Below are 13450 nucleotides of genomic sequence, written 5' to 3' on the forward strand. Positions count from 1 at the left end.
CATGTTTTCTCAGTCAGCGAATCATTTACATTAAAACATACAAGTTTATCTAGTTTCGGAATACGATTATTTAATACATTAAAAAAAAACAAGTTATTTAAATGCTATCGCAGGATTATTCTGATATATTCTCCATTTCCGCAGTAAAAAGCATCAATCTCGCGAATCCTACATGCCGTTACTAATGAAAGAAATGAAATTCATTTAGTTAAAAAAAATATTTTACGTTGTTAGCCATTAAACTTGTTGAATAAATAAAATAAAATAGTTATAGTTTATTCAAAATCTAAAATCTCGTAAAGACATCTCCGATTGAATTTGGACATGCGCATTATAAAACGCGTGCGTTTTTATCTATGTATGCATCCCTTATGTATGGAAGTGTAGCATGGCAAAGGAAGGATGAAAGTAGACTGAATGCATTTAAAATGCGTTTTCTAAGGCGAATGTTCAGCATAACGTTTTTACGTAGGTGTTCGAATGGATATATAAATAAAGGACGTAAAGCTGAGAAATGAAACATTTAAGATAAAATTAAAAATATGTGTTAAGATGCCCATTTAATTCACATACCCAAGCAGGCATGTGAATTAAATGAATAAAGAAAGAATAGTTAAACAAATTTATGAGGAGAATGTGGTTGGTAATAGAAACTGAGGAAGACATGTGTACTATCCCTTTCCATTTAACCAGACTGAGCTAGTAAGATGCAGCCAGTTTTAAAAAATATGCTAAAGTTAATTTTCTACTTAAATTTTTTCAACCACTATGTGAGACTTAGTTGTATTTTTTAATTTATTCATTCGTGAAAAAAAGTATTTGAATGTTTATCGCATTTGAAATTACAATAAGTTAAAATGACCCAAATCGTTGCTAAAACAGTGGTTAAATGGGAAATTATCAATAAATATGCCAATGTTCTGTAGAAAATATATTTTATTGAAGAAAAAAAAAATATTTAAAAATTGAAAAAAGGTTTTCTGAGTAAAATACCACAATCCACCTTTACAATATAAAATTTTTACATAACATTTGTCACTTTATACTAAAGTTTTTTTCATGCGTAATCAATTTTTATTTTGTTGGATTCTCAGCCGGTTTAAATTAGATGACGAAGTTTTTTTTTTTTGGTACGAGGACCGTCCAACGATCAGTGGGTCCGAGCTGATCAAAACTTTCTCACAGAAGAACATGGCCTTTGTTGTGCATGAAACGGATATCAACTTTCCATTCCTGAGCATGGCACCACAGCGCTCCTGCCCTCTTGCATCGGGATGACCTTCTGCCCAGTCATTATACATTGGGCTTTCAACAATATCTCCTGTAAAACAACAAATTTATGTGTATACTTAACAGAAATTTTAAAATACCGGCTTAACCAGTATAGGTATACTGAGCTAATAACTGAGTATTTGATTACGCATTTTTATCGATTGTTGCGCGGTATGATCGATAATCCTGAAATTATCCGGAACATTGGTCTGTATGTTCCCGATAGTTACCTAAGACAGCGTCGACATAGATTGTTTCACATTCCTATACACAGAACCAACCTGCCGATGGTTATGCCTGTACGAAGAGCTACCGCTATGTTGAACAATATCTGATTGGATATTGATCTGTTCCATGTGTCTGAAGTAGTTTTTTGAGGTTGGATTCTTCTACACCTTTAGCAATAGTATTCTTGTTTATTTTCTATTTTATATTGCCTATATTTATGTTAATGCATACGATTTAAATTTAAGTTTGTAATGTGTATATTATCTTTAAATTAAATAAATTGAATTGAATTGACACTGAGATAGGAAAATGTTAAGTAAAGTAACATATTGTTTTCGGACGATTTTCTCATTAATTCCGACCCTAATTAGTATACTAATTAGGGTCGTATACTAATCGCAAGTAACTTAATCACAAGTAACCACAAATCCAACTCCAATCTTCACAATGTTTTTTGGCGTCTCTCGCAGCACCAAAAGTAAGTTAAATGCGCTGTAAAGCGTTTCCCACAAACTATGTGCTAATATAGATATGCAAAAATGAGATAGGAAAATACTTTTCCAATATTGATATGCTCAACTGAGAAAGGAAAATATTCACAACATTTAATTAAGGATTAAGGCAAATCTAAGCAAAAGATGGTTAAATTTGGATTATTTGTAAATAAAATTGAAGGGATTTTTTACGAAAAAGTATACTACTGAAAGTTTATTGTTAACGAAATATTTTGTGTTGAATTAAATGTGTTTAGAAAAAATATTTTTGAATAGATTAAAATACAAAAAAAAGTATTTTCATTTTTCTTAGAACACATATTTTTATAATTGAAGATTAAATTTATAATTTCTCATTTTGTAACTTCAGAAGTAACTTAGTTATAAAATAACTACATCATAATTTATCTTCCTAAAACGTCGATCGGTTTTGAATAAAACCGATTCATCCTCAATTAGTCTTTAGGAAGGAGGTGCCTGCTTCGAAGCCGACCAAAGTTATAGTGATTTTATAACAGTTTTTTTTAAAGTTACATAATGTTGTGGTCCAGAACTCTATTATCTACAAAACGTACTTCAATATGTTCGTAGTAAGTATGCTTAGATGGTTTAAACAACATTAATAATTCAACTTAATGTAATTTTCTGGCTCATCAGTATTTTTTAAAGATAAACAAATAAATATAATCGCTTTAATTATTACCGTTGACTGTCTCAAATTCTCCTTCCTTTAAAAGATCACTTAAACCCAGCAAAACTATCGATTTGTTGAAATTTCCTCGTAATGTATGCTCAGGATATCTAGCCATATTTTCGATGAGGAATTTGGCTTCCGATGGATCTTCGATCATGGCTAATGAGGACAATTCATGAAAACATACGCTGAATGCGTCGTGCCATGTTTTTGGAGTAGTGTGTACTTTGTAACACCGATCCGTTTCATACTGGTAGAAGTAATCTGTAATTTAAAAATACTTATGTTTGATTAACTTTTATGCCAATATAGTAGAATTCCGACAATCCTTTTATCGTAAAATTCAATTGATTAATAGGGATAAAAAAAAACATGCTGGATAGTTTCTTTTTAACTATCATACAAGTCCTATTTTTCTCTGCAGATTTAGAAAATGGGTCATTTTTATTCTTTTGTTTTTCATTTATATGGTAAAGGGAGGAGTATCCTTGTTGCCTCAAGCACCGTTTGTTTAAAGCTTTTAAAGCTACGAAGAAGTGAAACACACTGTGAACATCGATTTTATACAGTCCGTACGACAGATCTAAATGTCATTGTTAGAAAATTACAGCGACTGTCATGTGTCACTTTGGGTTCAAAATATTTGAAATAGTTTTAAACTTATTCATTTTTATTAATTTGTTTTATATTTTTGTGGCAATTTTTTAATAATGTAAGCACTAATTTTGTGAGCAAGGCTCTTATTCTTTTCCTACTTATTTTCCCTGCAACTTCTTTTCTATAACGCTGTAATGTCCTTCACTTCGAGTTCTTTTACTTGTGTCACTTTTCAAATATACTGTCCTCCTTTATTCGAGAAATGGAAGGACTGATCATTTTATTTAAAAAAAAATGGTATCAGAGGTATTTTGGGTGCATGTAGGGGTCGAAGAAATCTGTTTTTTTTTCTCTCTCTGATTGTCTCATTTTGGACTATGTTCGAACCTAAACCACAAAAAAATTTAAATACAGATTTGAGACAAAACTACGTTTTACGTTTTAATGACAACAGTAGCGAAGAAGATAAATTTTAACGTTGAATATGGGCCTGGATTTCTAATTGATTTATAATAAAGAATAAATGTGAACAGTGCAAACAATGCACATTCTTGACGAGAAATATGTAAGGAATGTATGTTTCCTATGATCGCTTAACCAGTCTATGACATTTTAAAAGTCATGTTAATATCCAGACCTCCATATTCTTTCTCATCTACATATGTTAAGATGTCAAAATGTATATAATATGAATGTGTTTGAATGAACTAACAGCAGATCGATACAGTAAAAGGAATATCAAAGTAGAATAAAGAAATTATTAAAACCTTTGTCAGATGTCTCACAACCGGCATTGTACCTATAATTTGTCCTGAGTGCATCCTTTTTACAAATAAAAGGATATTTATTCAAACATTCCACATCGTTCCAGAATCCAGTTTTATTCATTATAACGCAATCTTCTTCATTTTCATTGTTTGGTTCTGAATCGGCCCAATTTTTAAACGATAACTCAAGTGAACATGTTCCTGAAATAAATATTTTATTTAAAATTAATTCGGTAGTCACTTTGATGTAATATTTATCCATTTTTATTTTATTTTTGCTTAAATATAAATAATAATAAATTCATAATTAACAATATGACAATGACTGATGCCTCCTCACCCTTGTTCATATTCCGATTGATAAAAAAACAAAAACGATAAAAATAAATAAATATAAATAAGACACAGCTTTTGTTTCCCCCACTTCATACTTCAACATTCCAAAGACACAACACTAAAATTTAAACTTAGCTTCACAAACGGTTTTTAAAAATGATAAGGAATGCATGGAAACACGTGTTGCAATAATTTATTTATAAAATAATAAAAACATTTCTTAATCATTTCGTGAGATTGGATATTCATGGCACTACCTGTAATGAGTCATAAGAAATATTATATGTATGTATGTGTTTACTCATTTGAATCTAAACTAAATGTTTTTTTAATAAATCTTTGATGCAGAAATTACTGTTTATAATATTTTCAATATTATTTTTAAGAATGTATTGAGAATTTTTTGTGTTTCTTTTTTTCTTATCTTGTCTAGGTACTTATAATTACCCTTGCAAAATCATAATAGTTTCAATATTTTTAAAATATATGTTGTGTCCTGATAGGTACCATATTTAATGCCGTTTTTATTTAAAGAACAATGTGAGATCTTTGTATAAATTATTTTTCATCTGTTTTATCTTTATCCAATTTAATGGACAGTATTCTACTCCTATAGCCTAGAATCTAGATTGTAGGACTGATTATTTAACTTCGAATGATCAACCGCCTCCGCAGTGAATGGTCAGCATTCTCGGTTACCATTCTGGATGTCCCGGGTTCGATTCCCAGGGGAGGGTCAAATAAATGTATATAATAGATAAATAAATAAATATAAAATAAAAGTGATTTCTTCACTCTAATATTTATTCAATATTACCCTGGACTGGTACTTGAAGCGGAGGGCTGATCACCTTTTCTTCATGTGTTAACAACCAAGATAATCATTTTTATGATGCAGTGCCCTATGCACCATTGGGCTGCCGATAAGGGTTCGAATGAAATGAATGAATGATCAACAATCAAATTTATATCTCTTCAATCCAACGCAGTGTCTTATGGACTGAACAAATGTTTGTAAAGTATTTTTTTATTTGTCTAAATATTGTATAATATTTGTGCTGTATACAAATCCTATTTCTACAAATAAGGTCTGACTAACACAGAAGCACAACCCAAACCCAGTTTTAATTTGTCTTTCACTAATTATAAATAATAAATAACACTTACCATTTGCTGTAAAGAAATCACCTTCGGATCGCATGTCATTGAGACCTAACCAATAATCTTTGTTTTCGTCTGTTTTGTACTTCAACAAAATTTGGACTTCTTCTGCACTCGAAGGTACGGCTAGTTCTGCCGACTCCATTTTGCAAATGCTATTAGCTTCTAACCACGTTCTAATAATTTTGTGTTCTTTATAGAAGGCATCCATCCCCTCCTCATACGTGTAATCCCTTCGAAATTTTACACGATTTTTCTCATATTGTATCTTGTCATTATCTTGAAGCACTAGTATGAAATAAAACATGTATATATTTAATTTTACACATATTTATTTACAAAATTTTGAGTGTTTCCAAACACTTGTTCACGAATCTGGATTATCTCCGCTTGGATGTTATTTTTTACATTTTTAACATCTCAACCTATGACGGTCGTAAGCCCTGAAAATTACTGGACTACCATGTTTTTCTTCATCTATGTTGAGATGTCAAAAATGTAATGTACATATATATAATATGTATATATATATATATAAATATATATATATATATATATATATATATATATATATATATATATATATATATATATATATATATATATATATATATATATATATATATATATATATATATATATATATATATATATATATATATATATATATATATATATATATATGTATATATTTATATACATAAATATATATTTATATATATATATATATATATATATATATATATATATATATATATATATATATATATATATATATATATATGTATATATTTATATATATATATATATATATATATATATATATATATATATATATATATATATATATTATATATTTTTATATTTATATTTATATTTAATTTGTTAAAAAGTTAATAAAAAAATACTTACCGACTGACGAAAAATTAATTAATAACAATAACAAATTGAATATTAAATACATGATAAAATATTTCTATTCACAACACAAGATACGATTTACTCATTCGGAAGACAAATCAGTACTAATAATATAAAAATAAGATGACATTCGTAACCCTCTCACTGATAACTGCGAGAATACAGATTCAATACGCACTCTGAATCGTGTCGAATCTGCAAAAAAACATTGTGAAATTATTTCTGAATGACATGATGTTTTTTTTCCAGTATCAAGTCAACAACTGTGTTTCATTATGTTCGAGTTTACTTCCAGTCGTGATCTCACTTGTCCGTTGTTCGGCGCTCAGGTCCATAAGCGTTTTATCTAATACGTCGCTCACTCGTTTCAAGAACGTCATAAATCAAAAAAATGGATTTTTCAGGAGAACGTTTTTTAAGTTAAAAAATATAACACAATGTATTAAAAATAAATATCAAGCTACTTATTGAACTTTTTACTGTGCAACAGATCTTTTTAGGTAAAACCTGAAGGTTTTTTCTCCGTTTGAAAAATATTTAGTATATTTAAAAAAAAATTAAACAATACCTTTTCTTCAAAATGCAAAAACAACATTTTCTGCCCTGTAGCGGGTAAATATGCCTCTTTTGCTGGGATATAGTACCTACATTTTTGAGCATTCCGAAAACATGCATAACTGAAAATTGACGATTTTTGATTTGTGACGTTCTTGAAAGGAGTGAGCGACGTGCTAACATATAACAAACGACATAATTAACTAATTTCTAAACTGAATTTAACTAAAAAAATATTTTAATAACAGTTTATTTGTTAATTGTATTAGTATTATTTATATTTATAACAAACTGTTTCTGACTACACTTTGCTATGGCTCAGTCTGGTTAAATGGAAAATAAACAAAGTTGAAATCAAACATCTCTAATATGTTTTACAATGCAATTAAAAACATTGAAAATGATAAATGACAGGACCTATCAAGAAGCACGCTGTCCATCATTAGAAATGTTTAGTTTTGCTCGTGTTACTCTTACAATCAATAGACAGCGCTGATTTGCGGTTAAAAAAATATTTTACCTGTAAAAAAAACTCCTAACTTACTCTACACGCGATCCCTCGCAATTCTACTACAATATTTTTGCATTAATTATTTGTCTTATAATAGTTATTTTTGTATTCCAAATCTTCTATAAATTTTACATTATATTTATTTGGGAAAGTCTATAATTTTATAGATTCAGCACTATTCGTTGTGAGAAGAAATATATTAAAAACATCGTCGGATCAAAACCTTATTTTTTTAATGTTTTGTATTTTGAGTTAGTTTTTAATATACTTGTAATGTATGTGTTTACTAGTATCATAATGTTTCTTATATAATACAAGCTGTCACTAGCTGTAGCTAGATAACGCGTTACTGTGGTGCAGTCTGGTTAAATGGAACAGAAACAAAAAAGCATATTAAAATGGTGAGTATTCACATCTCACGATGTCGCAGATCGAAATTTCAAAGCAATCGGGGAAACTCTTGGGTGGATTTCAGTACATATTGAATAAAAATAAAGCAGATATGTTAATAAAATTTCAGGATTCGGTATCAAAATTATATTTATTGTTTAAAGTATATAAATAAACATTTCCAACGGATAAACTGATAATTTTTTTTGTAGACTATTTTATTTTGAAGTATTACAACAATTTTTATTAGCTTGCAAATTTTAAACACTCAAATAACGTTACTTTATAGATTTAATGTGTTAATTCCTGTTAGTTTTATTTACAGTTTGAAAATTCTTTTAAATACGGTTGTTTTTTAAGGTTAGAATGTAGCCTCGTGGTTAATGTCTTTGGAGCCAATGCTCAATCCCCACATTAAACAACACGATTACTTTTTTTTAAATACAAGGCTATTATTCTTATTGAAAACAATATAAATTTGAAATGTTTGTGTATCGATAAGTACATTAATGTTTTATTCCTTCTTCTTTTTAAGTTTAAAAACGTTACATTATTACAATTCCTTATTTTTAGTGCTTTTTCACAAACATCATGGTTGGATTAAGTTTTCAGAGAACATCGTAATCTAAGCTTAGCTCGAATATACATTAAAAGAATTATATTATCTTCTTTGTTCAAGAAATCTTGGATAAAGAAGAATTATTAATCAATATCGTGATATGCAACATAACTAACTAAAAAACTAACTAACCACTACGCCGGTTCCCCGAAGGGAGATGCACAGAGAATAGAACGCCACACCAATCTGTCTTTGCAAACAATATTCGCCTATTCTACATTCATGCATCTCCTCATATATACCCGCTAATTATTTCGACTCCTGATATGACCACGCCCAAGTATTTGAAATTTTTGGTCATGCCAAATTTTCTTCAGTCTTCTTCTGCTTCTATTACCAACCACATTCATCTTATAAATTTATTTTACTATTTTTACTTCACTCGTTCGATTCACATGCCCAAAACATCTCAATACACCTTTCTTAGTTGTATTGATAATGCTTATGCTTTGCATTTTTCCTTATATTACCATTTAAACATTTATCATACAACGTTTTGTCAGAGAGAACGCATTTAGAATTATGATTGATTTCGAATCATAATAAAGTCAATATATAAAAAAAAGTAAAGTTAAGTTGTATGTAGTAAACAAATGCGTTTTAAAACAGTCACTAAATGGCTTCAAAACATAGATACGGTTACAATAAGGTTACAAACACCTTCACTGGATAATTATAGTTAAAGAAACACCTCAACTCAAAACTCTTCAATCTTTCAAAGACAGAAAATGATGTAAAAACTTGTACAATGATTCAGCGCATCGAAATCAACATAACACATTCATAAATTTAATATATTCAAATATACATAAATCGACTAGCGTTATTATTATATTTAATTGGTACTATTTGTACCAGTATTATTCTCTTCCCCGAAGCGTGGAACTACCAAATTTGGAGGGCTGGTAAGAACCTTTTCACAAATAAACATTGCCTTGGCGTCACATGAAACATCGTTCAATTTCCCGTCTCTCAACATACTGCCGCAGTGTTCTTCCCCTCCCTCGTTATTGGGTTCATTTTCTGCCCACTCTGCGTACCTAGCTTCCTCCAGAGTTTTACCTAAACAATAAGAAAGAAAAAAATATATAGCTAATAAATCAATATAAAAACCAAAATGAATTCCGTACAATAGTTTTTCAAATTCGTAAAGAAAAATATTTTCAAAGTTGTTTTCATTTTAAATGGCAAAAAAAACCACGCGACGCAGTGACAATAGGTTGTGATGTCATAATGCGCCTAATTAAAAAACATACCAATTCCTCAGAAGTTCCTGCATTTGTGATGATCCAATATAATCCCAACATAAAAACAACTGATATTTTTGGGTAAGCGAATATGCACGAAAGTTCCAACTCACTTATGCGAGCATGCTGACCATTACACTACGGAGGCGGACATATGTATATATATATATATATATATATATATATATATATATATATATATATATATATATATATATATATATATATATATATATATATATATATATGTGTGTGTTATTTTAAACTTAGAAGTATACATAATATATTGACTTGTTAAAAATGACTAACTGCATTAGTGTTTATTTTCTTGTCAAGCAAAAGTGACTTAAGTAGCCCTCCTGAACATTTTATGTTTTGTTAGTTGGTCAGTTTCTCCTGTACGGGTACGATATATGAGTGTGTATTTAGCATAGAACAAACGATATTTCAAGCATTAAGTAATTTTTACTGAATATACTTGCCATCTATGGTTAAAAATTCGCCAGGACTAGTCAGATCGCTGAAGCCAAGTAACAACACTTTCTTGTTGAAGTTCTCTCGCAAAGTGTGTTCGGGATACCGCAGGATATTGGAAACAAAGATTTCAGCCTCGGCAGGACTATTGATCATAGCTAAGGCTGCAGATTCGTGAGAACACACCCTGTAAGCGTCGTGCCAAGTTTTGGGAGTCGTGTGCATTTTGTAACATCGGTTAGCTACAGGTTGAAAGAAGTAATCTGAAAGAAATCAATGGTTAAACAATATAAGTTGCCTCTCTTTCAGCGTTGGCGTCTTGTCTTCCCATCTCTTGCTAGTGGAACAGCTGTTGCATTACTCCAAGTACCGTCGTGTTCCTGATGTTCCACAGCCGTTGCATTCTTCTTCATCTGACTCCTGGCCTCTTCTCTTCCTTCACCGATATATAATTTTACATTTAAAACTCTTTGCTCAATTTGCTCATGCCACATATAGGCAAAAAAAATACCTTTGAGGATTTGCTCGTACCTAGTACGGGCACCCGGCAAAGAAATATCTTAACTTAATATTTTATTTTATAAGGTAGGTAGTCTCGCAGGGTAGTTCTAGGTATATGGACTGTAGTGGACGGTATCGGTATTATTTCGTATGTTTCAAACATATTTTAATATCGTATATTTTAAATAATAAATAAACGGCCCTTTTTCAAATAAAATCTTCATTAAAACTCATCAGCCAAGGAGTTGACAATACAAACGCGCATTATTTATTCGGGAAACAAACAGCAAAACATAAAAAATAGTAAAAACAAAGAAAGTTACTTATGAATCCTGAACTGATTCTCTAAAATAAATATTGTTTGAAAAAAGGATTTCGCATAATGTACCAAGTCAAGCCAAGTGACTCTTATTCGCATCTAATGGAATGTTGCTATCTTGATCGTTTATTATTTGAAGACAAGGTCTTTTTTGGTCCTTAGATTCAGGTTTTAGTTCAATGTATATTATAATATGAATAATTATTAATTAGACAATCCAGAAACCTCCAGTATGGTTTTCAAATATGCTTGCCCTTACACTATGGAGACGGATGGACGTATGAAATGTTTTGAATATATTAAAATGTAACTTAAAAGAAATACAAAGAAGTGTTATTTATAAAAAATTGTGAAATGATAAGATTTAAGTGGAATAAATCATAAATTAGTTAAAATATGAAAAGACAAAAAAAATATTCAAAATGTTCACTTGGATAATGATAATAATAGTACTCGTATATCATCAAAACTGTCAATGTAAGTCGTTAAACGCTATTTTGTGTGATGAAATTATTCGTTCAAAGTATTCATATTCCCATTTCTTAGGATATCAATAATTACTAACTATACATTTGTTGAAGCATTCGTTGATTCGATATCTGACTGTCCATTGTATTCATAATATTATTTCAAGGGTATCGATTTTAACGTATCGTGGAAGTAAGCTATATGATGAGTTTGTAAAAATTGGTAGAAATATTGATATTACCTTTATCTGCAGTGTCACAAATTGTATTATACTTTATACTGTTTTCATCTTTGGTACAAATGAACCTAAATTTACTGCTGCAAATATTGTCATTCCATAATCCATTTTTGTACATCATGACGCAATCTTCTTCACCACTTCTATCATTTGGCTCACCTTCATTCCAATTAGTGAATAAATTGTCTTCGGCATAAGTACCTGAAATTATGGAGACCCAAAAAATTCTATATTATATTATACAATATTATTATATGTATCTTAATTTTTTTTATTTATTTGTTTTTAGGGAGGAACTGTTTGTCGAAATCATAATTAAGTTTTAAAATCATAAAGTGCTTGTAAATAGATTATTGTTTAGGTTATAAAATTAAAAATCGTTTATTTTCAATATGGATTTAACAACATATTTACAAAAATCCATTTTTATTTTTTATTTATCAACATCTCAAGGGCCTTTACAAACCACTAACGTATTATATTATTAATTGATTCGGCATTAACTTTGTGGAATGTTAATAAAACTCAGTAAGTGGTATATTTAAGTGTTTAACTTTTAAAAATTAACACATACTTATGTAGTTACACGCGAAAAACTCATTTCTATACCACATTTTACAATATTTAATAAATTTATTTCTTTTATGAGTCATGCAATCATAGATGTATTGACGAACGTCAGTCTATTATATTTCTACTATTATATTCTACTACTAATATTACTAATATTTTTGTTAATTACTGACTTTGTAGAAATAGAAGCAGGTTATAAAGTTATATTGCGTAATAGTAAAAATATGTGAAATGTGTTTGATTTGTTGTTGTTTTTGTTTTTATTTACCAAGATAGCAAAATGCATGAAGCCAGCAATATAAATATATATATATATATATATATATATATATATATATATATATATATATATATATATATATATATATATATATATATATATATATATATATATATATATATATATATATATATATTTATATATTTATATATATATATATATGTATATATATATATATATATATATATATATATATATATATATAATATATATATATATATATATATATATAATATATATATATACATATATATATATACATATATATATATACAATATATATTTATATATATTTATATATATATATTATATATATATATATATATATATATATATATATATAAATATATATATATATATATATATATATATATATATATATATATATATATATATATATATATATATATATAAATATATATATATATATATGTATATATATATATAAATATATATAAATATAAATATATATATAAATATATATATATATATTTATATATAATATATATATATATATATATATATATATATATATATATATATATATATATATATATATATATATATAAATATATACCCTTTGCAAGTCCGCTCCTATTAACTGATTTAGTGTCCAAAGTTGCCATTTTATAATTTTGTACATTAGAGTACGTTTATGAAAATTAAAGCAATAAAGCCCTTACCTCGACTTGACTGCTTTTTCCAACAGGGCATATTAACAAAACCCTCTTAAATTCACAAAACGATTACTTACCATTGAGTGTAATGAAATCTCCCTCGGAATGAATATCGCTGAGACCAATCA

At 28.3% G+C, this 13450-nt stretch overlaps 1 protein-coding gene across 1 annotated transcript; it reads right to left on the reverse strand.

The window, feature by feature from the left end:
• Positions 1-912: 912 nt before the first annotated feature.
• LOC148298379 (C-type mannose receptor 2-like) lies at positions 913-13443 on the reverse strand. The gene is made up of 8 exons (XM_088276917.1): positions 13400-13443; positions 11796-11993; positions 10275-10529; positions 9383-9607; positions 5556-5837; positions 4053-4253; positions 2698-2952; positions 913-1321 (listed from the first exon to the last, which is right to left on the reverse strand). Exons 2-8 carry the CDS (start codon positions 11911-11913, stop codon positions 1068-1070), a joined length of 1590 nt encoding a protein of 529 aa, XP_088133043.1. The 5' UTR covers positions 11914-11993; positions 13400-13443; the 3' UTR covers positions 913-1067.
• Between the last annotated feature and the right edge of the window lie 7 nt (positions 13444-13450).

Source organism: Brachycentrus maculatus, unplaced genomic scaffold (assembly GCF_059751285.1).
Source record: "Brachycentrus maculatus isolate JH-2025_06_01 unplaced genomic scaffold, ASM5975128v1 h1tg002118l, whole genome shotgun sequence".
NCBI lineage: Eukaryota > Metazoa > Arthropoda > Insecta > Trichoptera > Brachycentridae > Brachycentrus > Brachycentrus maculatus.

What these genes read in the sequence shown, in the direction of transcription:
- LOC148298379 (XM_088276917.1), bottom strand. Translation starts at nt 11,913, where the DNA reads ATGATGTACAAAAATGGATTATGGAATGACAATATTTGCAGCAGTAAA. An exon ending in TGGTACAAATAGTACCAATT is followed by an intron (nt 5,838 to 9,382) that starts AAATATAATAAT and finishes ATTTCATACTAG; the next exon opens with TGCTTCAAGATAATGACAAG. An exon ending in AGAATTTGAGACAGTCAACG is followed by an intron (nt 1,322 to 2,697) that starts GTAATAATTAAA and finishes GTTGTTTTACAG; the next exon opens with GAGATATTGTTGAAAGCCCA.